Here is a 27,642-nt window from a genome sequence, read left to right on the forward strand (position 1 = left end):
ATCTTCTTTGGTTGCTGGATAACCTACAGAGAAATTTTATGATTCGCAGTTGTCCAATCATTTGATTTTCTTGGCATATGGTCAAAAGTTGTCCAATCAGTTGATGCCTTTGTGATGGTGGTTCTTTAGATCTGAAAGATTGTTCCATGTGTTCCATTTGGAGGTAAAACCGTAAAAGTAACTTTTATGTGCCGTCAATCCCCAAAAACTGGCTTGCCTTTTGGATTGTTACATGACAATGAGAGAATATCATGCTTCAAGAGCATTATTGAGAGAGTAACTTTTGGATTGTTAAAAATTTTGTTCTTCATAGAGCATTATTGAATTAATTGGTCCTTTCACAGGAAAGTAGAGGTTCTGATGTTTATGATGGCAAAACTAGTGTTGGAATCTTCAGATATTATTTAATTTCCATTGTATGTTTAATACATATGACAGTATTGGTGTTTCTGTTGTAGGTAAATCTGAAGTGTCAACTGTTGTCTATAGAGTTGGTGAATGCATGCAAGAACTGATAAAATTGTGGAAAGAATATGAATCATCTCAAGCTGAGAAAAATTGTGAAAGCTCTCAAAATGGTCCTACCCTAGAAATCCGGATACCAGCCGAGCATGTTACTGCTACTAATCGCCAAGTAAGATCAAAGTGCATAAGTTGCTTAATGGTTCAATGTAATGAGATGTTTTTATTTGGCTGTTTTTCTTGATCTTAAGTTATGATAGTTAGGGAAAATTCTTTGACTTGCATATGCACTGAAGCTTGACATCTTTGGACAACTTAAAGCAGTCAATACATATTATGCTTTGTGCTATTATCTGATGAGTTGGTGAGGTGAAACACATAATAGCTATGCTTGTATGCATAGGGGAATTGCATTCTTTCTCGCCTTTTTTTTGTCCTTTCCTTTTCTCACTACGTGTTTGTTGTGCTATGACTTTTTGTCTCATTATGATACAATTCTTTACTTGCTGCCCTATCTCAAGAAAGAAACAATAATTTTAATGGAAACTCTGTTCTTGCTTCAATTTTGTAGAAACTTGAAATCCTCTTTTGGTAGCCTCATTTTTTTTTTTTTTTTTTTTTTTTTGATAAGTAAGATTTTATTAAAAATGCTCAAAACGGGGAGTGGAGCCCAAAGAAACAAAAGGGCCAAAGGGCGCCTTAGACCTTCAAAGAGGCCACAATTTTGGTAGCCTAATTTTACCTTGATTGGGACTCGCACTCTATGTTGATTTGTAGATTGCTTACTGTTGTATAGTATTGTATGAGTTGTCGCACATATATAGTTAGTCTTGTATGAGTTGTTACCTACCCCTCATTACTATATATAGAATTACCATGTATAGGGTTTACTTGTTCTCCACTCATCTACTCCCGTAGCTTCTCCTAAATAAACACCATTGTATTATTGTATATATATATTTTTTTGATAAGTAAAAAGATTTCTAAAAAGCGTTCAAAAGGGGAATGCGTCCCGAATACAAAACACAAACAGGGGCCTAAGGTGCCAAAGAAGTCAAAAAATCTATCTTCTCCTTGGGAGAACAACAATGTCTACCCGAACCCCAAAAAAAGAGAGAGCCAATAACAGAAGACTTGAGAGCAGCGATCGAGGACTCCTCTCCTTCAAAGGCTCTTGTATTGCACTCCCTCCATAAACACCACCATAGACATGAGGGCGCTATCCTCCAATACCCTCTAGCATGAGGTCCAAACCTCCATAGATCTTGGCAATACCCTATCCAAACCTCCATCAATTCTCTAGTAGATCTAGGCATGACCCACGTAACTCCGAACAGACCTAACAAGAGGCTCCAACAATCCAAGGCCAGGGCAATGCAACAGGAGATGATCCACCGACTCTCCATTTCGCTTACACATGCGGCACCAGTTAATAATGATATGCTTTCTCCTCCTCAAATTGTCAAGCGTCAAATATTACCCCACACCACAGTCCAAGTAAAGAAAGCCACTTTAAGCGGCACCTTGGAACGCCACACTGCCTTCCACGGAAACCTCCTGGCTGAATTCGACAGACAACCGAAAAAAGATCTCACACAAAAAGTACCCCGAGAGGAGGGAACCCAAACCAGAGAATCCTTACCTCCACCATGAATCTCCTGTCTGGACAAAAGCTCCAGAAAACCGTAAACATCATCCAGCTCCCAATCCTGAACCGATCTCTGAAAATGTACATCTCAGGTCATCCTCTCGCTATCAAGCCGATAGCAGTCAGCAACTAAGGCATATCAACAGCAATCCGAAACAGTCTCGGAAATAAACAAGCTAGAGTACAATCTCCACACCACAAATCCTCCCAAAAGCGAATCTCTCTACCTTTCTGAACTCTGAATCTGGTATGCTTGGAAAATTCATTCCACCCATTCCGAATAGCTTTCCAGACCCCCGCCTCTCCGGGAATCGTCACCGAAACCGAGCATCACCCCTCGGCCTCCTCCCCAAAACGTCCCAAAAGAACTCTCCTCCATAACCTATGACGCTCCAAACCAAACCTCCACAACCACTTCTCGAGAAGGGCCTGTTAAAAGGCACTAACCTCTTAATCCCTATGCCTCCAGACTGAATGGACCTACATACCTGCTCCCAATGGACAAGATGATACTTAAATTCATCCCCTGACCCTCCCCAAAAGAAGTTCCTCTGTAGTCTTTCAATTGCAGCGGCTACCGAGAACGGAATTTGGAAAAAGGGATAAAAAATAAGTAAGGAGACTCAACACAGTGCTCTTCAACAGAGTGACCTTCCCACCTTTCGAAAGGTACTGCTTCTTTCAGCCTGCAAGCCTCCTCTCCTCCCTCTCTACCACAGGATCCCAAGCACCCACGAACCTAGAAGAAAGCCCCAGAGGCATACCCAAATAAGAAATTGGAAAAGAGCTGACCCCACAGCCAAGAACCGCAACCAACCTGCCAATATCAGGCACCTCCCCCACTGGAATCAGAGCAGTCTTCCCCACTTTAAGGTGGATGACGGTGACCCACTCGATGATCCAGAGATGTATCAGAGAGTTGTAGGTAAACTTATTTACCTCATAATCACTCGTCCAGGCATCTCCTATGCAGTTAGTGTTGTAAGCCAGTTCATGACCAATCCTCAGGTACCTCACATGGAGGCAGTTGTACGCTTCTTGAAGTATCTCAAGCGTGCTCCGGGACGTGGTCTGCTTTATCGATCTTCTGGACATCTTCGGATTGAGGGATACATAGATGCAGATTGGGCCGGTTCTCCTTCTGATCGACGTTTCACCATAGGTTACTGCACCTTCATAGGAGGAAATCTAGTAACTTGGAGGAGTAAGAAACAACCAGTTGTGGCTCGTTCCAATGAAGAAAGCAGAGTATTGTGCCATGGCACACACTGCCTGGAACTTGGGATTTCAGTCCGGTACTCAATTTCTCTCTATTGTGACAATCTGGCAGCCTATTCATATTGCTAGCAATCCAGTCTACCATGAGAGGACTAAACACATTGAAGTAGATTGCCATTTCATTTGATCTAAAGTTGACTCGAATGAGATTGTTACACCTTTTGTTCCTTCTGGTAGATAGCTAGTAGACATCTTCACTAAGGCGCTTCCTAAGAACTCTATTTATTCCATATCTAGCAAGCTGGGAGTTATTGAACTTTACTCTCCAGTTTGAGGGGGAGTGTTGTACAGTATTATATGAGTTGTCACACGTGTACAGTTAGTATTGTATGAGTTGTCACCTACCCCTCATTACCATATATAGAATTACCAAGTATAGGGTTTACTTGTTCTCCACTCACCTACTCTCTTAACTTCTCCTATATAAACACCATTGTATTATTGTATTACTGACTCAATAACAATTACGTTTTCATAAATTCTATTTTTATCTCTCTTTCAACACTTACTATTTCACGGATTTTATGTTCTGTGGATAATTCAAAAACTTGGGCTGCTGACATATGATTGGTTTTGTGGATTGATCCACAAAGAGAGGAAGGAGATAGGTCTGAGAAGAGTGTTGGCAGAATGAGAGTGTTGTGGGGTCTCTCTTTATTCATTTATATTTGAGTAAATTACCAAAATCAACTCCAACAATTCTACGATCATCTCACTGGCCAATATTTTCTCTCATGCTTGTGCAAAGATATTACCATGCCATGAGTGCAAAATTGTTGACTACACTTTTAGTTAAACTATCAGTAGTAATTTGATCTCAGTATTGAAAAGTGTGTACACACTAGGACAGAAGCTTCTATTAGGTAAATGTATATCTAATTGATGTGCTTCATTTAGAGCCCGTTGGGATTACTGTTACGATGTCGAAAGCGCTTTTAGTAGTAGAGCTATCATAAAATTGTTGTCAGTAAAACGTAGTTATGCGATTGGTGACACATCGTATAAAACACTTTTTATACTTTTTTTTTGACAAGTATAAAACACATTTTATGCTTGAAGCACTTTTAGATTTGTTTGGTAATAATGTTGCATAAAGCACTTTTATTACCCCTACACTAATAAACACGTGTTAATTTCCATATTAAATATTATAAAATTCCACTGAGTTCAATAATTTATGAAGATCAACTTGTATTGGTTTATTTATTTATTTTTTAAATATCACATATTTTGTTTATGAAAAAGTATTTTTATTTAGTACTAAAATATAAATAAGTTCAACATAATTTAATGATTATTAAGCAAACTTGTTCATATGCTATCTAATAATGAAATTTAATAATACAATGTTGCAGAGTTACATGATAACTAGGATATTCATTTGTTCTTGCATAGTCCCAGAAAAATTAGGATATTCGTTTGCTATTGTTTGTGACGTAAGTGGAAGCGATAAATTTATTCACAAGGAACGGGAACGGGTTACTTTGAATCCATAAAGTAGGGTGGCTTGGGTCTGGAGGAAATCCTAATGGCTTTTCTCTCTACCCTCTCAGACGCCGAAGTCTTTTACTCCGGCACCTGTTGACTTTCTTCTTCCTCTCTTTCGTTGGCTCTCTGTTTTTCATTGGCATGGAATTGTGATATGCTATGGTTGTATCTTGATGTGGCGACACTTCCACGCCTCAATCTCCATGGAGAGGCGTGGTGAACGAGTCTTGGAAGGTATCGTGTGGGGTGGTGGTTTCATCCTTTACCAGATGGCCTTTTTCTGCTTAGGCTACCATCGAAGGATGAGGCACGAAGGGTTTTGGATTCAGGAAAGAAGAGATGGGGAGATGCTAATTTATCTATTGATGTTTGGTATTTTGCGGTGGGATGTTCAACGGTGAGAGACCGAGAAGGGACAAGAAGGGCGGTGATGTACGGCTTGCCTCTTCATCTTTGGTGCCAGAAGTTATTCGAAGCCATAGGAGATTTATGCGGTGGTTTCAGAGGTGTGGAGGTGGACGATTTGACGGGAGGTGAGAGAGTTCTTCTCCAAGTTTCTGCCGGAGGTGCGTTGCCGGAGTTCATCTTTGTTGAAGACTAGCGAGTGGCCTTTAAAGTCACCTTGATGGGGGAAACTTCACCATTCATCCTTTCGAAGTCCTCTTATGGCATTGTTGAGGGTTCCCACCTTATGCTCGAAGAAACGAACACTGGAAGAGGTTGCTGGCAGTTGCATATTCATCTCGGCCTTCAAGGACAGAGATGCGTGTACATTAACACGCCGGTCGCGAGTGGGGGAAGAAGACCCACGATTCGTACACGTAAGGCCCATATTCACCGCTTTTCAAATCTTTGAGATGATCGCTTTAATGGAGACCATCCGCGTGGACGGGCACGTGGCTACACAGGCACCCCTCGTGCATTTGTCTCTAATGGGCCTGTTTCTAGTCTGACTTGAGTTCTGGCCTGCTAAGCCTATGGATAATGGGGTGCTATTGTGTTATGGGCCACAGGCTCCCAAGGAATTTAAGAGGAATGTTACGTGGGGCCAGCAACAGGTTGTCCATTTTCTTTCTGAATGACAAGCCCAAACCACAGATTTTGCCCAAACCCAGCCAAAATCATTTAGCTAATGATCTTTTTCTTCCACAACGTCTTATTCATGGCACTTGTGCTTTAAGATTGTGGTCCTCGTCAGAGAAGAGGAGATGGATGCAGTTTACTGCAGAAGGTTTGAGTGCGGATGAGATGACTTTCCGACACAATAAGTGCTGTTGTTCTGCAGCGTCTCTCCCCTCTGTTTCTGGTTTGCCAAGTGACAGAAGCTTTAGACCAAACAGGGGCTCTCATCAGATTCGTTGTGGTCACCGATGGTCTCGTAATTATAAACAGAAGTGGATCCGCACCTCTTCAACCAATGATCCAGGTATGTCCTCTGTCCCTCACTTCAGGAGCCCTCCTTACGCTCCTTCTTATTCTTCTACTCCTTCTTGCGAGGTGTTGAGGAGTGGTGTTGAGATGGAGAAGGGTGTGCTGTCAGTTTTACCATTGGTGCCTGAAATTGAGCCTGGGTTGAATGCAGAAGGGATAGCTGGCTGCGGGCCTATCTTCCTAAGTTTGTTGACCCAAAAGCTTGTGCTATTAAGGATTCTCCTGAGGGCGTCACGGTCTGTGTGGGACGTGATCTTCATTTTCAACTGACAAACGACTCGGCTTTGGCTCTGCTGAAAGAGCTTCGTCTCTGTGTTGCTCTGAAAGGATTCAATTGCTTACCACATGGAGGATTAGAGGTGACTGATTCTTTTAACTTCTTGAATTTTGGGAAGGGTGACTATGCTACAGATACGGAATTGCAGATGGATATGTCTGTAAGTGGAAAGGAAAGTGCAGCGCCTCCATTCAACAGGTCTGTTCTAACGTGGTTGTCCCATGGTTAGAGACTGATCAATCTAATTTGGGATTGGTGGAACCATTGGTTGTTGTACCACCTGGCTGCTTTGAAACAGCTGCTAATTTGGGCAAGGAATGGGTAGTTGCAAATATAGGGCTACTAGCGAGCTACTGGGTGTCTCATTAGAGGGCAATAGTGATTAGACATTGTCCATCCTCCATGTAATTGTGGAAGGAAGAGAGATTGCAGTGATTGATGAGGTCATGAATAAGAGACCTTTAACGTCTTGGAAAGGAGAGCAGGAGGTTAAAAATCTTATTTCTTTTGTCAACTATGAAGGGAAGAGAGGGGTGGTGAGGGAGAGGGGAATGACTAGAAGTAGGAGTGGAAGAAGGGGAGGAGGGGAGATAATCTTATCTGGTTCTTAATGAAGCTACAAATCATTACTTGGAATGTTTGTGGTCTAAACGATCCGAACAAAAGGAGAGTGGTGAAGGAAGTGGGGTGCCCAGGTGGTTTGTTTGCAAGAAACTAAGATGGCCTCTATGTCTAATGGGGTTGTTAGGAGTCTTTGGGGAGGTAGGTTTGTGGAATGGGAGGCCTTGAATGCTTCAGGTACCTCTGGTGGAATTTAATCATGCGGGATCGTAGATGGTTGTCTCGGATGGAAGTTTGGATTGGGAGGTTTTCTGCGTTCTGCGTGTCCAAAATGGAGGATAATTTTAGATGGGTTTTCACTGGGGTCTATGGACCGGTAGTCGATAGTGATAGAGCACTCTTTTGGGAGGAGCTTTGCCATGTTCAGGGATTGTGGACTCTTTCTTGGTGTCTGGGTGGGGATTTTAATTCTATTAGGACCCCGTTTGAGAGGTCCACAGGGGGAAGGTGGTCTCCGGACATGATTTAGTTCTTTGATTTTATTGATGGACATTTTCTCATTGATCTGCCAATGGAAGGGGCAGCCTTTACCTGGTCTAATGGCAGAGACCCAGCTACCTTATCAAGACTGGATAGGTTCTTGATCTCTGGGGAGTAGGAAGAGAAATTCCCGGATGCTGTTCAGTCAGTTTTACCATCATGTTCCTCTGGTACTGGATTGTGGGGGATTGAGGTCTCGATCTTCCCCATTTTGATTTGAGAATATGTGGTTGAGAGCGGAGGACTTCCTAGGGAGTGTATGGTCTTGGTGGGAGGAAGCAACGGTTACAGGTTCTTCCAGTTTTGTGTTTGCTAGGAAGCTTAGAGTTCTCAAAATCAAGCTCAAGAGGTGGAATAAGGAAGCTTTCGGGAACCTTGAATAGCGAAAGAATAGAGTCCTTGCTGATTTTTCTGAGATTGATCGTCTTGAAGAGATAGGTGGGGATGTGGAGTCTCTACGCTCTAGGAGAGCTTCCTGTCAGGCGGATTTTGCTGAGATTGCCCCGTATGGAGGAGATCTCATTGCGCCAGAAATCTCGGCTTTATGGCTCAAAGAAGGTGACCGTAATACGAAATTTTTCCACAGGCTTGCTAATGCCCACAGAAGGAGCAATCACATAGGGCGAATTCGGATGGAAGGTTCGGAGTTGTGGAGGGAGGAAGAGGTGCGTAATGGGATCGTCTCTTTTTACTAGAAGCTTTACACCGAGCCGTTAGGATGGAGACCCAGGCTGGATGGGCTTCATTTTGAGGCTATGTCTGAGGTTGATAGAGATGGTTTTGAGATGCCTTTTTCTGAAGAGGAAGTGCTTAAGGCTTTGTCGAGTTGTAATGGTGACAAAGCCCCGGGGCCAGATGGGTTTACTATGCGATTTTTGTTGGAAAGTTGGGAGGTGGTGAGAAATGAGGTGATGGGCACCTTCAGGAGTTTCATTCTAATGGAGTCTTCGAGAAGTCGTTAAATGCCTCTTTCATTGCCCTCATCCCTAAGAAGGGTGGCGCTTCCGATATTAAGGATTTTAGACCAATTAGCCTTGTGGGTTGCATTTACAAGCTTATTGCTAAGGTTCTTGCTCTTGGGATGAGGGATGTCATGGATGGGATTATTTCGGATTCCCAGTATGCTTTTGTCGGAGGACGGCAGATTCTAGACTCAGTTCCTATTGCAGGCAAATGTGTGGATTCCAGACTGCGAAGTGGTGTCCCTGGAGTTTTATGCAAACTTGACATTGAAAAAGCTTATGATCATGTTAAGTGGAATTTCCTGTTGTACTTACTTCAAAGAATGGGGTTTGGTAGTAGATAGAGGAAATGGATAGAAACATGTCGTTTATCCGTAAAGTTCTCTATCCTCGTGAATGGGTCTCCTGCTGGTTTCTTCGGGTGCTCTCGAGGTTTGAGACAAGGTGACCCTATCGTCTTTTCTTTTTTTCGTTATAATGGAGGGCTTGAGTAGACTTATGAGGAGGGAAGAGGATCTCGGTCTTATTAAGGGCTTTTGGGTGGCCAGAGACATAGTTCATCAAATGGAGATTTCTTATCTCCTGTTTGCAGATGATACTTTGGTCTTTTGTGATGCTGATGTGTCTTAACTTCGATATTTGAGGTGCATTTTGGTTTGTTTTTAGGCGGTTTCTGGGCTGAAGGTCAATGTGGCTAAGAGTGTGCTAGTCCTGGTTAGGGATGTTCAGGATATTTCCTCCTTAGCTGCAGTTCGAGGGTCTAGGGTGAGTTCTTTCCTTATTCCTTATTTGGGTTTGCCTTTGGGGGTCTCCTCTAGAAGGGTGGGGAGCTGGGACCTGTGATAGATGGATATGTTAAGAGGTTGGCAGGATGGAAGAAGCAACATCTGTCGAAGGGGGGGAAGGTTACTCTCATAAAGAGTACTCTCTCGAGCCTACCTACATATTTTTTATCTGTGTTCCAAATCCTATGCTCTATTGCAGAAAGGATTGAAAAGATGCAAAGGGACTTCCTTTGGGTTGGAAGGGTCAAAGAGTTTAAGTATCATCTCGTCAGGTGGGAGCAAGTTTGCAAGCCCATCAAGTTGGGTGGTCTGGGTATTTGGAGGTTGGTTCCTTTTAATCAAGCTCTTTTGGGCAAATGGTTATGGAGATTCGGCAGGGAAATGCATCGACCTCGGAGAAGGCTCTTTTCATGTTGTTTTGGGGAAGAGAGTGGCGGGTGGTCTACTCGTCTAATCTCTATTGCAGGAGGAGTTGGTGTGTGGAAATCCATCCGGAAGGGTTGGGATGTTTTCTCTTCCCATATTAGATTTAAGGTACATGACGGTAGATATGTTCAATTTTGGGAGGATCTATGGTGCGATGATCAGCCGTTATCTTGCACTTTTCCAAGTTTGTACAACTTTGCCACCGACAGACATGCCTGCGTAGTTGACTGTTATCGGCTTGATAGTAGTGGGATTACGTGGGATGTGAGCTTTCGGCATTCCTTTCAGGATTGGGAGATGGACGAGGTGTGTGTTCTTCTGGATATGTTGTATCAATAGGAGGCAGTTGGCAAAGGTAGTGATGATATTAGGTGGATCCCCTCTACCAATGGTCGATTTGAAGTACGATCCCTGTTTCGATGCCCAACCAACTTCGTTGGCATTGATTTTCCATGGAAGACCATATGGCGTTCTACTGCTCCTCCTAGAGTGACATTTTTTGTTTGGACTGCTGTATGGAGCAAGATTCTAACGATTGACAATTTGAGGAAGAGAGACAACTGTATTATTAATTGGTGTTGCCTTTGTAAATGAGATAGTGAGTCAGTGGAAGAGTCTCATCAAATATCTCTTCAAATCCCAACAAGTCGCAACAGCTGTACCATAGCATCGTTATAATTATGACCTCTCACCAACCAAAAGAGGTATGGGACAATTAATACATTAAATTTCTGCTTTTACTTTAGAGCTCCAGGAACTGACTTGATTGTCGAAGAGCTCTTGGCAGGAACCACACCGGTGTTGATCAAGGTTCACCTCTTTGTTGCAGGGAAACAGTGTTGTTTCGGGATTGTGCAGAATCATGCTTCAACAGTTTCCTTTAGGAGCGCTCCCCATTTGAGTGCCTTTAATGAAATCTTACTTATCAAGAAGAAAAAAAGAAAAAGAAAAAATATTCTTGCTACTTGTAGTCAGCAGGTCTTTAATCCATGATTTCTAGACACAAACGCGCCTTTAATGAAATCTTACTTATAAAAAAAAAAAAAAAGTTCTTGCTAATTGTAGTCTGCAGGTCTTGAATCCATGATTTCTAGACACAAACATGGATTTGGGTAATTATATGTGCATGTACTTTTTCTATTTTTTTATTTCATTGTTTATATAAATAATCCTTTTATATGTATTTTTTTTATATTAATCATGGTCAAATTTGTCATTAATGTTAATTAATGTCTGGGTTGTCTTGTGTATAAATTAAGTAAGTAGGGAATTTTATGAATGAAACATGAAAAAAGGGTTTTCTCATTTTCAAAGATAGAAAACAGTTTGAGGCACTTAAATACTAACCTTTGTAAAAGTAAAAGGCCTATCTTGGTCTTGCCCCTTGGGTTCATCTACACAAGTTATCAATTAAGGGTTCACTGTTCCAAGTGCCCCCATTTTCTCTCCTAGCAGTTGAACAACAAAATCAGATTGGGGTTTGAAGCTTCCAAGTTGAAACTGAAGAAGAAAACTGGACATCTGTAGCAATGACTCAATGAGTACGTTGCTCCCTCCCTCTCTCTCTCAGAAACAAACAACCAGAAGACGGTGTTATTATTATTTTTTCTTCCTCTTCTTTTCGCCTTTTTCTCTGAATGCAAAGAGGGGCTGGTTCCTTTGTTTTTTCTTTTGTTCTGCAGAGATGCTGTACATATCCAATACCACTGTGGCATTAGGTTTAATATGCGTCTAGAATGTAGATGTTGTTAGTGGGCGGCATCCTATTCCTATGCATCATAGATCTGAAAATACTTTTGTCCAAATTTTGAAGCTAAACAATGGTTTCAGTTTTACTTTAATTTTTTTGGTAATTTTTTCCTTTTCTAAATGATAATAATAATAATATTTTAAGCAGCTGTTTAATTTTTTTCTATGTTTACATATCTGTTTGATTACAATTTGCAAGTGGTATCTACTTTCTGAGCAGTTGTTTGTTATTTTTTAATGCTTGTGTTAGCGAGCGCTTGTATCCTTTTCATAAAGTTTCTGATTATATATGATAATAGGTTGCGTCGTATTATTTCAACAACATAAAAATCTGTATCTTTACCCGGATTAATTTTGAATTCTAGTTTTTACTAAGATCCTCACGTGACATTTGTAATCCAGGACAACTAAATATCTGGTCTGAATGTGCCTGTGCTGGTACTACATAATTCAGATACTTTTGTTTCTTTTACTTGGAGCTCTTGAAGAGTTACTCCTATGCTTTTCTTTGCTTTTCCTGAGGAGAGCTTGTCCTCCTGTTGTCTGTTAAATCAATTTTTGTCTTACCAAAAAGGTTAAAACAAAAGACTGCTATTTTTAGGGTTCAACAAGTGCTGCATAGCAGTTATGATCTGGTAGTGGATGCACCACTTGGTTGCTCCAAAATTTGTTTCCCATACAAAAAGGGAAAAAAGAAAAGATGATCATAACTGAAGATCTTTGGGTTTCCTGCACTACTTCGCCTTTAATCAGAAGAATCTCTTAAATTAACTTCCGAAAAAAAAAGAATCTCTTAAATTATTTGTGTCTATCATTTTGTGTTAATCACACTTGTCAACCAAAAAAAGAGAGAGGAAAAGTTCCATTTTCCTACCTGTATCTTGTTTTACCCATGCTATAGTCGCTTGTTTAGTTATTTAATTGCTTCATTTGCAGGTTAGAGGTGGCCAGCTATGGGGAACAGATATATACACTGATGACTCTGACCTTGTTGCTGGTATGTCCTATTGTGATTACGAATGTATATTTTGTGTTGTATATGATTTATTTTAGTTGTATACTTTGACTAGTGTGCTTCCCTGTCTTCCAGTTCTGATGCACACAGGTTACTGTCGCCCAACTGCTTCGCCTCCTTCACCAGCTATCCAGGAGTTACGTGCTACTATTAGGGTGCTACCCCCGCAAGATTGTTAGTCCATATAAACTGAAACTTTTTCTTTATTCTTCTTTTCCTTTCTGTTTTTTCATTCCTTTTTCTTTCATTTTCTCTTTTCTTTTCTATTTTTTTGACTTATGATATTGCATTAGATTACACATGTTCCATGGAGGATTTAACTATATTTTGTACAAATAAACTAGACATGATTCATCCATCAAGGGCATGCACTTGGTATAATTAGGATTTTGAGTAAAATAATGATGTTTTATCTAGATGTTGAAAAGGACAATACTTGCCTGAGGCCATATAAGAAGGAATGGACAATACTTGCCTCAGGCCATATAAGAAGGAACTTCATTCAATAGGTGATTTGGTCCAATCAAATATTGACACACGTCTTGAAAAAATCATAAAATATTTAAAAAAAATTAAAAGATATATTAGACCCATTTTTAACGGGTTAACTGGGTCAACCCATCTAGACTCCCCCTCCCTCTCTCTCTCAAACCCTAATAGTCGCTGCTCCCTACCCTCCGCCACCACCACCATGCTTCCGCTTCTCACAATCTCTTCTCCTTTTCTCTCTAAATTTCTCATCCTCTCTTTCACCTCTGAAAGCCTAAACCTTCAATCTATTCCTCTTCAAATCTAATCAAAATACCTCACAACTCAAAGATGTTCGCCAAATCAGAAATGAAAGTCGCCGACCGGCAGAACATTTGTAAAAAATAGAGAAAATTTGGAAGAAAAAAGAGAGAAAGAAATCAATGTCGAACCATACTACTGGTACTGTGATTCTTCTACACCAACACCCGGAGGATTTTCAGTGGAGAAGAGAATGGCTGTGAACCCTCCTTTCTCACAACATTCCTTATCTTTCCAAATTCAAACCCAATCTCTCACTCTCTAATTTCTCACTAAAAAAAAGTCAACATTTGAATCAAAGAAAGGAAAGTATTATTAGAAAAGTCCCCTTTATTTCTTGCTGCCCCAATTCTACTACTTTGATCACAGCATCATCGCTGCCATTGGCAGAGGGCAAATTGCCTGTCACAGCGGCTGTGACGACGAATTCTCTGCTGGTGAAAAGGAAGAAGAGGAGGTACAGGAAGCAGTACCCAGGGAAGAAGAAGAAGTGTCACCAAAGAGATGAGATTTGTTGCCATGAGACTCTGTACACCAAAGGTGGGAGAGTTGAGAACGATGGTGGTGATGAGGATGATGATTTTTATGGAAATGATGAGTAAATTTCAGATCGAAGAAGTTGCAGAAGAATATGGATGGAGAGTGGGGGTGCGTGGGGGGAGGGGATTTTTGATATGGGTTTTATTGAGACCCGGTGTCTCTTCTTAATTCTGAAATAGGTGTCAATATTTGATTGGGCCACATCACTTGTTGAAGGAAATTCCTTCTTATATGGCCCGAGCCAAGTTTTGTCCTATTGAAAATGGTAATGTAGGTTTACTTGTTCAACTTAAGAGTTGCCTGTATCATATCACTCTACACTTGATGTCCTTATGGTGCAGTTACTTTTCATACTTTTTGGACGTTCAAATTCAAAAGCTAGAACACCGTGTTATATTGTATTCTTTTTTAAACTTTTCTTCATATTCAACTTTTCTCAGAGCCGAAGTGGACGAAATTTGTGGCTAGAGGATTGTTCATACAAATCTTTTGTATTACAAAACTGCTGCATTGATATTATAGAGTGGAGTCATGGACTTTTCCTTCTTCTTCTTCTTCTTCTTCTTTTTTCTTCCATCAGTCAATGGATTGCTAATATATTCCAATGATGACAAAATTTTAAAAATCAAGTTTTTTTTTTTTTTTTTTTGAAGCAACAGTATCTAATTATCAAAGGTACACGTATCCTTTTATTTTTTAAACAATTAATTTTAAGGGTGAGGGATAGTATCTCCTTGCCCTTTTATGGTTCTGCTTATTTGATTGACATATCTTTTACTTTATCAATTGCTCCTACTATCTCTTTCAATCAATCTTTATGGATGAAATAAGATTACTTTTTTTATATTGACAGCGATTTCCCGGGCCCCCCCCCCCCCCCCCCCTCGCAAACGGAAACAACACCACACACACACCACCTCCAAAATTGTAAAGGGTAATAATAAAAATGGTTAATGGCAGAACTCATTTTTTATAGTTTTGGTGAATTTATGAGCAGTGATATGATAGTGGGTTACTCATGAAGTTAAGTTTTGCATTTTATTCTTATTGCATCTGATCTTATGTTATGATATACTATATTTGTGTGTGACTCTGGTATTTGTTCTAGGCTATATATCTACACTGAGAAACAACGTCCGTTCCCGTGCCTGGGGAGCTGCCATTGGTTGCAGTTATCGCGTTGAACGGTGTTGCATTGTCAAGGTGATGAATGCCTCTAGCAGTATATTTATTTTCTCTCCGAATTCAGTTTCAGTACTTGACTTTTTGTGTATCTCGTGGCTCTCAATTTATAAATAGAAATGGTTGTGTCATTCCGTATTGCTTTTATGACTTGTCAATAGTTTTATGGCTTCTTTTAATGATTTTCTTTTTTTTTTCAATCTGCTGTCTGTACTTTGGACTGCCAATTCATATAAATTTTAATTGTCCTTTTCTAATTGGCCATTTCTTTTTTAGTTGTCATTTAGTGACTCTTTTTGCTTTCCTCCGCCCCCTCTCTCTCTCCCCTCCCCCTTTTTCCTTCTTTTCCTTTTTCCCCCAGAAGGGAGGTGGGACCATTGATCTTGAACCTTGTCTCACAAATACATCCAGCGTGGAGCCTACTCTCGCACCAGTGGCCGTGGAGCGCACAATGACTACAAGGGCTGCAGCTTCGGTATAACCTTGCTGTTGAACTCATGTTCTGCTTTGCATGTTCTATGTATTTGTGAATTATGTAGTTATTCATGTTATCTATCCTGCCTTGGTTTCTTTTTTTTTCCTTTGTTAACCTTTCCAAACTACTAGAGTTTGTTGACTTATATATATATATATTTTTAATAATTTGTGAAACAATCACTTCTATTCAATTTGGGGTTCCTGTTTATTTATTTAGTTCATTAAGACTACCCGTATTAGTATCGGATCTTACAAAAATCCTGTCACTCCATTTTTATGTTAGTCATATCACTTCTCTAGTAAGTAAGCTATCGTGAGAGATAAGACTTTCTTTTGTAACAGTTTGCTCTAAAACTGAAGATTATGTATTTGGTTTATGCTGTACGGGGCATTAGGGACTGATTGTTCAACCAAGCCCTCCTAGAAAAGCGTTTGTTGAGGTAAGGAGTAGAGAGGGACATTCTTTGGATGATGCATGGTTGAGGGAAGATTGGCACTAAGGATTTATGGATATCTTGAGGAAGGGCTTATACATTTCAGATTGGGATGTCTGCCACCGTGGGCCAATGAGGGATTAGAAGCTGGATTAAATTGTGGCTTGCTGACATCCTCTATAACTTGTGTTGGGGGAGATATATGGTCTGACTGCCGGGTTGGGGGTTGGGGTGAGTTTCAAGTTGAGATGTTTTGTAAGGTGCTTCAAGGTGTTGACTGGCAGGGCTTACCTTGGAGAGGTATTATTATTTTTTGATAAATAATAATAATCGATTAAAAAGCGTTCAAAAGGGGAACACGTCCCTTAAAAAAAAGTGGAACCGGGATCAAAGGATCCAAAGAATCCAAAAAATTAACTAAGTCATCGGAAGAGGAGCAATAACTCCTCTTCACGTAACTACAAATAGAGCGAATAATATGAAGTTTCAGCGTCGCCATGGACGATTCCTTCCCTTCGAACATTCGCCATGGAGAGCTATTTGGTGCACAAAGGTTCTATAAAAGTTGCATTTCTTGTATGGATAAAGGTCCTCTAAAAGTTTCATTTGTGGGACTTGTTATTGTATACAGCTCACGTGGTCTAGTGGCAGGGATTCGCCTACTCTTTCAAGGTTGGATAGATTCTTGATTACATGGGATTGGGAGGAGAGATTTCCGTATGTTGTTCAGGCAGCTTTGGCTAGGGTGACTTCGGATTATATTTTGTTGGTTTTGGATTGTTTTATTTATTTATTTATTTATTTTTTATATTTTTGTAAAAATAAGCAATTCATTTAAAAAGTGTTCAAAAGGAGAACGCGTCCTTAACAAAACCACAAAAACCTGGGTACCCTAAGGCCCCAGGGAAGCCAAAAACTCAACAGTCTCCTGAGCAGAAGAGCAGCATCTACCTGAACCCCAAAAACAAAGAGAGCTAATAACAGAAGATTTCAAACCACTGATGAAAGATTCCTCTCCTTTAAATGATCTTCTATTCCCCTCCCTCCACAAACACCACCAAAGACACCGAGGCGCCATCTTCTAGAACCCTCGAGCCTGTGCTCCACCCAACCTCCTCTCCAGGTGTCCCATTAAACCTCTCGTAGATCTAGGCATGGCCCAATAAACTCCAAATAAACCAAGCAAAAGGTTTCAACAATCAACCGCCACTGGATAATGCAAAAGAAGATGATCAACCGACTCGTCATTGCACTTACACATGCAACACCAATGCACCGTGATAATCTTTCTCCTTCTCAAATTATCTAGCGTCAAAATTTTACCCCACACAACCGTCCAAGCAAAAAAGGCCACTTTCAATGGCGCCTTAGTTCGCCATTGAAAAAAGATCTCATACTAAACATTCCCCTAGCAGAAGAAATCCAAACCAGAGTATCCCTACCTCCCTGGATCACCTAGCTATACAACAACTCTAAAAAACCAAAAACATCATCCATCTCCCAATCCTGAAAAGATCGCTGAAAAAGCACATCCCAAACCGGTCTCTCGCTATTAAGGCGATAGCAGTCAGCCACCAAGGCATGCCCATCCACTGCAATCCTAAACAGTCTAGGGAAAGAGCATGCTAAAGTGCGGTCTCCACACCACGCATCCTCCCAAAACCGAATCTCCCTTCCATCATGAACTCTGAATCTGATATGCTTAGAAAACTCATTACATCCCTTCTGAATGTCTTTCCAAACACTGACACCTCCAGGTATAGACACCACAGCCGAGCCCCCCATCTCTCCTCCCCAAAGCGACACAATATCACCCTCCTCCACAATCTATCCCGTTCAATAACAAAACTCCACAACCACTTACCTAACAAGGCCCTGTTAAAAGGCAATAGTCGCCTAATCCCAATTCCTCCAAACTTAACAGGCTTACACACCTGCTCCCAACGAACCAAATGATACTTAAACTCATCCCTCAAACCTCCCCATAAGAAGTTCCTTTGAAGTCTTTCAATACAAGCAACAACCGAGGACGGAATTTGGAAAAGGGATAAATAATATGTGGGAATGCTCGACAAAGTGCTTTTCAACAAGGTAACCCTCCCCCCTTTTGATAAATATTGCTTCTTCTACCCCGCAAGCCTCCTCTCCACCCTCTCCACCACCGGATCTCAAGCACCTACAATCCTCGAAGAAACCCTAGAGGTAAACCCAGGTAAGAGATCGGTAAAGAACTAACTCCATAACTAAGAACAGAAGCTAATTCCTCAATCTCCGGAACCTCACCCACTGGAATCAAAGCGCTCTTCCCCACATTCACTTTCAAACCCAGATTACCTGAAAACAGATCAACACTGACCTCAAATATCTCACGAGACACCTCAGCCTCGCAAAAGACAAGAGTATCATCTACAAACGGGAAGTGAGAAATCTCCAGTTGATGCATAACATCCCTTCCCACCTTAAAACCCCTGATGAAGCCCACCTCCACAGCCCTCCCCATCAATCTACTAAGCCCCTCCATCACAATGATGAACAGAAGTGGGGATAATGGATATCCTTGACGCAAACCTCGCGAACTACCAAAAAAACCAGTCGGGACCCATTCACCAACATCGAGAATCTTGCTGAAGAAATGTAGAACTCAATCCAATTCCTTCATTTTTCCCCAAAACCCATCCTTGCCATCAAATATAACAAAAAACTCCAACTAACATGATCATAAGCTTTCTCCACATCCAACTTACACAAGACCCACCAACAGGCCTGTGGTCTAGCGGTACAAAGCTCCTACTTCCCAAAGGGAGGTCAGGGGTTTGAACCTCAGTGAAGGCAGTGTGTGTGAGTCCCAACTAGGAAAAAAAAAAAAAAAAAAAAAAAAAAAAAAAAAAACTTACAGAAGACCCTGGAACCCCACTCCCTAATCTATCATCCACACACTCCCTAGCAATAAGGACAGAATCCAAAATCTGACGCCCTCCTATGAAAGCATTTTGAGATTCCGAAATAACCTCATCCAAAACCACCCTCGACCTCAAAGAAAGAACTTTAGCTATTAGTTTATAAATGCATCCCAACAAACTAATAGGTCTAAAGTCCTTCACATGTATGGGTCCCGCCCTTCTTTGGAATGAGAGCTATAAACGATGCATTAAGAGATTTCTCAAATCTCCCCTGAGCAAGAAAAGTACCCATCACCTCGCCTTTGACCGCATCCTAACTTTCCAAAAGAAACCTTATAGTGAAACCATCCGGACCCGGAGCTTTATCCCCATTACAATTTCTCAACGCCTTCAGCACTTCCTCCTCAGAAAACGGAATCTCCAAACCCTCCCTGTTCGCCTCAGAAATCCTATCAAAATTAAGTCCATCCAGCCGGGGTCTCGCAGACACAGGCTCCGTGAATAACCTCTGATAGAATCGGGTAATCCCCTTGCAAACATCGTCCTCCCTACTCAATACCACCCCATTCACAGTAAGCCTCCCTATGTGATTGCCCCTCCTATGAGCATTAGCCAACCTATGGAAAAACTTAGTGTTCCTGGCCCTCGCCTTAAGCCATAATGCTCTGGATTTCTGTCTCCACGAAATCTCCTCTGACACAGCAATCTGAGCAATCTCACCTTGGCACGCTGCTCTCCTACTTCTCTGCTCATCATCAATGCCACCCATGCCTTCCCAGCAATCAATCTCTGCAATCTCCGCCAAAGCCCTACTCTTCCTCCACTCGAGATTCCCGAATACCTCCTTATATAACCTTTTTTTATCTCCTACACCCCAAGCTTTCTAGCAAGAATAAAGCTTGGATTCACAGACACCATACTACCTTCCCACCAAGACCTCACACACCCCTCGAAATCATCCGCCCTAAGCCACATATTTTCGAAACTGAAAGGAGTGATTCTAGACCTTAACCCACCACAATCCAACACCAAAGGAATATGATCCGATGTCGGTCTAGCCAAGGTTGCCTGAGTTGCATCCGGAAACTTCTCCTCCCAATCTCCTGAAATAAGAAATCTATCCAGGTGTGAAAGGGTAGGGGACTCTCTGCCATTAACCCATGTGAAAGAAGCCCCCTCCAAAGGCAAATCGTGAAGATGCTGGCTATCAATGAATTCTGAAAACTGTACCATAGCCTGAGTCCATCTTCCTTCTGTTGATTTCTCCGAAGGGGATCTAACCACATTAAAATCTCCTCCTACACACCATGGAAGACTCCACTGAGCCTTAACAAAGCCCAACTCCTCCTAGAGAAGATGCCTCTCCCTATCATCCACTGGACCATACACACCCGAGAACATCCAATGAAACCCATCCTCTTCCATAGTAAAACTACAAGAAATGGAGAATCTCCCTCGCCACATATCCCCTTTTGACACCCATCTCTTATCCTTCACCAAAATACCCCCACATGTCCCTACAACATCCAACGCCTCCCATTCAATAAACCTCGCACCCTACAGACTCCTAACCACCCTATCCGAAATGGATGCCATCTTCGTCTCCTGTAAGCGTACCACATGAACACCCCACTTCCTCACTGCCAATCTAACCACCTTTCTTTTGTCCGGATCATTAAGCCCCCGGACATTCCACAAAATTACGCGGCACTTCATTAAAAACCAGTAGATGACGGATGACCCCTCCTCTCTCTGTTGGTTTTGGATTGTGGGGGTTTAAGAGCTCGAAGATCCTCGTTTAGATTCGAGAATATGTGGCTCAGAGCAGATAACTTTTAGGGGAGGGTTCGGTCTTGGTGGGAGGAGGCTCCAGTGGTTGGCTCTCAGAGTTATGTTTTTGCTGGGAAACTTCGCTTCTTGAAGACTGAGCTCAAAAGATGGAATAAGGAGGTGTTCAGGAATTTAGAATGGAGGAAGAACAAGGCACTTGCTGATAGTGTTGAGATTGATCGGTTGGAAAGGGTGGGCAGTATTGTGGATTTTCAACATACCTGGAAAGCAAAGAGTCAAGCGGAGTTGGCGGAGATTGCAATTATGGAGGAGATTTCATGGTGACAGAAATCTCGGGCTCTATGGCTCAAAGAGGGAGACAACAATACGAAATTCTTTCATAGGCTCACTAATGCCCATAGGAGGGGCAACCATATCGGGCGGTTCTGTGTGGATGGAGTGGAGATGTGTAGGGAGGAGGACGTGTGCAGGGGGGTTGTTTCTTTTTATCTGAGGCTCTACTCTGAGACTGTTGGTTGGAGACCCAGGCTTGTTGATCTTCATTTTGATTCAATCTCAGTGTTGGAGAGGGATGGGCTTGAGAATCCCTTTTTTGAGGAGGAAGTGTTGAAGAGCTGCAATGGTGACAAGTCTCCAGTTCTGGACGGGTTTACTATTGAGATTTTTGTTGGAGAAATGGGAAGTGGTTAGGAGTGAGGTTATGGGCACTTTTCAGGAATTTTATTCACACGGGTTGTGTGAGAAGTCATTGAACGCTTCTTTCATTGCCCTCGCCCCTAAGAAGGGTGGAATTTATAATGTTTTAGGATTTTAGACCAATAAGTCTTGTGGGGTGTATTTACAAGCTTATTGCTAAAGTTCTTCTTTGAGAACGAGGGAGGTGCTAGATGGGGTTATTTCTGAGTCCCATAACGCTTTTGTTGGTGGTCGACTGATTCTTGATTCCGTTCTTATTGCCAGTGAGTGTGTGGATTCTAGGCTGAGCAGTGGTGTATCGGGAGTTCTGTGCAAGCTTGATATTGAGAAGGCGTATGATCATGTCAGTTGGAGCTTTTTATTGTATCTGCTTGGGAGGCTGGGTTTGGAGAGAGATGGAGGAGCTGGATTGAGGCTTGTATTTCCTCAGTTAGATTTTCTGTTTTGTTGAATGGATCTCCTACAAGTTTTTTTGGTAGCTCTTGGGGATTGAGACAAGGCGATCCTCTATCTCCATTTTTATTCCTTATTATTATGGAGGCTCTCAGTAGGTTGTTGGGAAGGGCAGTGGATCTGGGTTTTATCATGGGCTTTAGGGTTGGTAGAGACTCGGGTCATCAGATGGAGATCTCTCATTTATTGTTTACGGATGATACCTTGGTTTTCTGTGATGCTGATGTGTCCCAGTTGAGATATTTGAGGTGTGTCCAGATTTGTTTTCAGGCAGTTTCTGGTTTGAAAATTAATGTTAGGAAAGAGCATGCTTGTCCCAGTAGGAGAGGTTCAGGACACCACATTTCTTGCTGCAGTTCTTGGGTGTGGGGTGGGCTCTTTTCCTCTCTCCTATTTGGGTTTGCCGTTGGGTGCTCCGTCAAGGAGGGTGGGAGGTTGGGATCCTGTGATTGAGCGCTTCGAAAGGAGACTGGCTGGTTGGAAGAAGCAGTATCTTCTAAAGGGTGGGAAGGTTACTCTTTTGAAGAGTACGTTGTCGAGCCCACCTACATACTTTCTCTCCCTTTTGAAAGGATTGATAGACTTCAACAGAACTTCCTTTGGGGTGGACTGGGGGAGGAGTTCAAGTATCATTTTGTTTGTTGGGATCAAGTATGTTTGGCCAATTTCGTTTAGAGGGTGGGGCGTTAGGAGGTTGGCCCTTTTTAATAGGGCTCTTCTGGGAAAGTGGTTGTGGAGATTTGGAAGTGAGCGCCATCGTCTTTGGAGGAAGGTTGTTCTGTGCTGCTACGGGGAGGAGAGAGGTTGGTGGTCCTCTGATCCGGTCAGATTCGCTAGAGGTGTGGGTGTTTGGAAAATCATTCATAGGGGATGGGATGAATTTTCTTAGCATATTATATTCAGAGTAGGGGAAGGCAGGGGAGTTTGGTTCTCGGAGGATTTATGGTGTGGTGATTGCCCGTTGGGTCATTCCTTTCCCAGACTTTTTCGGATTGCCGTGGATAATTTGAGGAAGAGAAGACAGATTACAATCGATTGGTGTTGTTTGTGCAAGAGGAGTGGCGAGTCTGTGGATCACCTTCTTTTGCATTGCCCTGTAGCTCACGACTGTTGGAGCCTTATCTTTGGCCTTTTCGGCGTCCATTAGGTTGTGCCTTGGTCTTCGAGGGGTTTGATTACGCTTGGTGAGGCTGTAGTGTGGGAGCCCACGCCTGTGAGTGTTGGAGGGTGGATCCCCTTTGTGTTGGTGGTGCTTATGGAAGAAGAGGAATAGAAGATCTTTTGAAGGGGAGGAATCTTTCTTAGGGGCTTTGAAGTTTCATTTTATTAGCTCTCTTTTTAGTTGGGTTTTGGGGAGAAATTGTATATCTATTGATGAGTTTATTGATTTTTTGGGTTCAGTGGGTCCTTAGGACATTGTCTCTGGCATCGGCCTCTGTATAGCTCTTGGGACGTGTTCCCCATTTGAACGCTTTCTAATACATTTTACTTATAAAATAAAAAAGCTCTTGCTACTTGAAGTGGTTGTAAAGTGGGTAGGAGAGTCAGAAAAGTGGGGGGTGCTAGGAATGGCTCTTTTGTGGTGGCCCTCAATGGTGGTGCATATGGGGAGAGGGAAATAGCTCTTTTTACTGGTGTATAATAGAAGCCTCATAATGTGTCAGTTTCAGTTATTATACTGGTGTTTAATTTTATTTTTGTTTCCTTTTTAGTCAGTAGTGCATATGGTAGTTTGTTTATTTCGTGACGTATTGTACATGGGGATTAGTAATGAATGATCCCTGCGATTTTTGGTCTTTATATAGCGTTTTTAGTAGGTCTAGAATATTTCTAGTTGCGGATGTATATAAATTTCTAAATTAGAGTCCCAGTCCTAGTAATGCTTCATTTGGTTGGATGGATGGAAAAATGGATGGAAGAGATAGGGGGAGGGATGGATGAGACATCCCTGGAAGGGATGGTGTCTTTCCCATATTGTGTTTGGTTGAATGGAATGGATAGTAGAAAGGATGAATGGAGTGATACTTTTTTCTTGTTTGGTTGGAAGGTTCTTGTATTATTTTTACCAATACACCCTTTTATATAAAATTATAAAAGGTAGATATTTATTTCAAATTTTTTGAAGAGGTTAAAATTGTAAATTATAAATTTATAGGTAGTTATGCTTTTTCCTCTCCTCTCTTCCCCCCAAAAGTAGGCGGATAAACATGAAGGAAGGAGGGATGCTGCATCCCTCCTTGTTTCCTCCTTCTCTTCCCTTCCCTCCAACCAAACACGAAAATATTTATCCGTCCCCCATCTCATCCATCCCCCCTCAATCCATCCCTCCAACCAAACATAGCGTAAGTGTTGAGAAGTACAACTAACCCTAATAAAGTGATAAGCTTTGCCTTCCCTTTTGGTCCTCTATTTAACACCCAACCCCCTAAAACCTTGCTGTCCAAAAATTTCAGAATCTAGCCTACTTGTTTCAGTTTTTTAAGATAACTTTTCTGTTTTAAGAGGATAGAATGCATCGGGTTCATTGTTTTTTGTAAAAAGTGGTGAAAGAAAAACACATTTTTAGACTTTGATTTTTCAGGGCTCGTTAGGCAACTGCTTGCACTTTTTGTTTTGAATTTCGTGGCAAGCAGTAGTGTTTATGCTTTGCTGTGTTTTTTGTCGGAGCTGCATTTGTTACTGAATAATTGAAAGCAGAGAACTAGAAAACTTGTTTGGTAACCAAAAAAAAAAATTACTCTGTAAAAAATAAAAAAATTTGTAAGTTGGTTATATATTTTTTATATTTATTTTTAAATGTTTGCTCAACTGAATTGAATTATAACTTTCCATTATACATGACCAAATATTGAGCCAATAAAACACGCAGAGAATTTCCAAGTCGGTCACGGACAAAACATGACAATATTAATCAAGAATCTGTTTTCATTTCTATGCTCTTAGGGAAGAATTGTTTTATTTTCTATCTTCTCCATTCCCAAACAATTGTCCTATATGAATAAAATTATCTCACTAATATCTGAATGCTTAATGTTACGCCATTGCACAACTCCAGAAGCCACATATTGTCTATTAGTGATTTCTACAAGGTCTGCAGAGATCTCAACCAAAATCTTCATCAAAAGCAAATATATGTTAGGAGCTGAATGAGGTGGAAATCTGATTGAGGGAAGCATATCAAGAACAATGGAAGTTGTAGAAAGAAAGAAGAAAATTTTCTTAGCAGAGAAAGCACAGAGAAACAATCCATGGGATTTTTGACAGAGACCAAGAAGAGTGAAGGAAAAGTGAAGAGGGATGAGCGAAGAAAATGTTACATTTCTTCAGTTCTGCCAACAACGACCGGCATTGCAGAGTGGTCACTGGAGAGCTTTGGCAGAGAGAGCAGTGGAGTTGGAGCTGAAGAGTTTTGAGCTGGGGCTTGGTCGTTTAGGACAAAAATCCATTTTTATACTATCAATGTCATTAACGTTGATTTTATTTGTAAGCATAACAAGTGAAAGCTCCCTTTGGGCGCTTTCTATATTGAACTACAAAGGGGCTGGGTGTTAACCATTGTTTCTGCTTTTGCGAAAATGAAACAATGTTACTAAACTTGGTTTTTTTTTTTTTCCCCCTAGATTCTTCCATGAAACACAAAACAGAACCTGAGGCAGATGAGGCGTTAGTTCTTTGAAAACTGTTTCCTGTTTCCAGGTTCCTAAACTGTTTTTACAATTTCTGAATTTCCATCAACTAGTCATTTTTCAAGCCTGGCAAATTCGAATTCTCTTTTGTCTTCAACCATTCATCCTTTTCCACCCTTTCTGATCCTAACCCTGCAAGTTTTCTACAATATTATCTCAGCACAAAATCAACCTTACACCTTAATAACCTGGGAATTTTCTTTCTAAAATAGACTTAACTTTCAAAAATTGCCCTGTTGGTGTCTACCGGTAGAGGACTTTCTATCACGAAGAGGTGGTAGCTTTATATAATGCCAGAGATGGTCAATGGATCTACATTTTTCGTTCACAAAGCATGCACCTAATTAATGATTCATGAAAGCTTTGTGGGGCTTTCCATTGGATCACAAAGTGTCCACTTCTCTTAATCCCAATGCTTTTTACCTTTACGGGGAACTTTGAAGCCTAAATAAGGCTATAAAATTACCAACAGGCCTATGGCCTAGCGGTATCAGGCCCTTACGTATCAGGCCCTTACTTTTCAAAGGGAGGTCAGGGGTTCAAGCCTCAGTGGAGGCCTGTGTGTGTGAGTACCAACTAAGAAAAAAAAAAAAAAGGCTATAAAATTGGGAAATGAAGTGAGGGTATTTATTCTAGTTTCAAAGAAAGGTTTCCAAATTAAAAAAAGAAGAAAGAAAGAAAGATAACCGTTAAAATCTAAACACACAAAGTTAGTGTTGCTGTGAGAGGGGAAGATGACCACATCTTGTCGATATGGGACAATAGTTAAAGCGTTAAACTGATATGGGACAATGAACATGTGCAAGAAACAGAGCACCTTCACCTTCTATTAATATTCCAATGGTGCAGTTAAGATACCTTGATAGAGGATTCTGCGATCCAAGATCTTCCCAGAAAGGAATGTCTTATCTATAGTTTTAGATAAAGAACATGATAAAATGGTATGGTTGCAGGTGCTGCCAAAATTTGGTATTGTACAATATGGTAGCTAACATTGTAATAATTAACTTTTCTAATATTCTTCTTTTCTTTGATTCTTTCTTTTCTTCTTCCTTTTTTTATTTTTTATTTATTTTTATATATATATATTATTTTTAATATATGGTTATACTTGTTGCTACACCAAATGGTTTTGCAGAGAACTGGAAGTACTTGTTCTTACTAGAAACTTTATTAATTGCTAATGTTTGTAAGTCTGCTTTACAAGTATAATGTATGTAAGCTTTTAACCGTATTTTGCTTCTTTCAGTTGTGTTCATAAGTTTAACTTATTGTTGTTCTATAAACAATGTTCAGCTCACCTGTTGCTTTGTTCTTTAGAATGCATTACGGCAACAAAGATTTGTACGCGAAGTGACAATACAGTACAATCTATGCAATGAGCCTTGGTATACTTTCAATCCTTCCCATGTTAATATATCTTCATTGCATTTTAAATAGATGTGTTATTTTCCTTTTTCCATTTTAATTGAGTTTTCAACCATTGCTTTTGTTTTCTAGCAAATTTTGAAAAGTTGTGAGCATATATCGGGCTCTAAAATTTTAATGTTTGTATAACAAGTTCATAAAACTGTAGTGCATAAGAATCTGGTATAGCTTTCCATGATCTATGATCTTCCCATATATGGCCTGAGGTGTCCTTGGATTACAATGTTGAGAATGCGCAAGGTGTAGAATGACCAGTACCATATCACGACTTACTGATATTCATTCTCGTAGGAAATTGGCTGCAGTTATTGATTGTCAAAATGTCTGGCAGTACAACACAATAGGGGCAATAGGGCATTACCCAATTCTGATCCCGCCACAGCTGACAGAGCTAACCATTAATGAAGTGACTGCTCTGAGGCTCAAACTTGTGCCAGTGGCACCAATAGTTTTACCACTGAGCTAGGCAATGGCCCTCTACAATGGTATTATACACATCTTTAAAGCAATAGTGGTTGAATACATGTGTATTTACTGTTGGTTAGGCTTATGCTTGAATTCTACCTCCTAAACAAAGTGATTTACTTGTTCAGCAGCATCTCCATTTCTAGGAGCTCAAGAGACTCTGGTTTTGCTTCTTTCTC

The 27,642-nt window shown here is 41.0% G+C and overlaps 1 protein-coding gene across 3 annotated transcripts in view; it reads left to right on the forward strand.

The window, feature by feature from the left end:
• The first annotated feature begins 403 nt into the window (after nt 1-403).
• The window catches only part of LOC132303126 (uncharacterized), a 35,389-nt gene continuing 8,150 nt past the window's right edge, over nt 404-27,642 (forward strand). Inside the window, exons 1-6 of one of the 3 annotated variants that reach the window (XM_059800231.1) lie at nt 404-634; nt 12,544-12,604; nt 12,698-12,796; nt 15,060-15,154; nt 15,495-15,608; nt 26,891-26,958. In XM_059800231.1, coding sequence (XP_059656214.1) covers nt 419-634; nt 12,544-12,604; nt 12,698-12,796; nt 15,060-15,154; nt 15,495-15,608; nt 26,891-26,958 — 653 coding nt within the window. In that variant the 5' untranslated portion in view covers nt 404-418. The remainder of the gene's footprint in view (nt 635-12,543; nt 12,605-12,697; nt 12,797-15,059; nt 15,155-15,494; nt 15,609-26,890; nt 26,959-27,642) is intronic. The other 2 variants (XM_059800232.1, XM_059800233.1) reach the window with 2 other exon arrangements.

Source organism: Cornus florida, unplaced genomic scaffold (genome assembly GCF_030987335.1).
Source record: "Cornus florida cultivar Cherokee Brave unplaced genomic scaffold, ASM3098733v1 CherokeeBrave_3.0.0_Hap2_Chr04, whole genome shotgun sequence".
NCBI lineage: Eukaryota > Viridiplantae > Streptophyta > Magnoliopsida > Cornales > Cornaceae > Cornus > Cornus florida.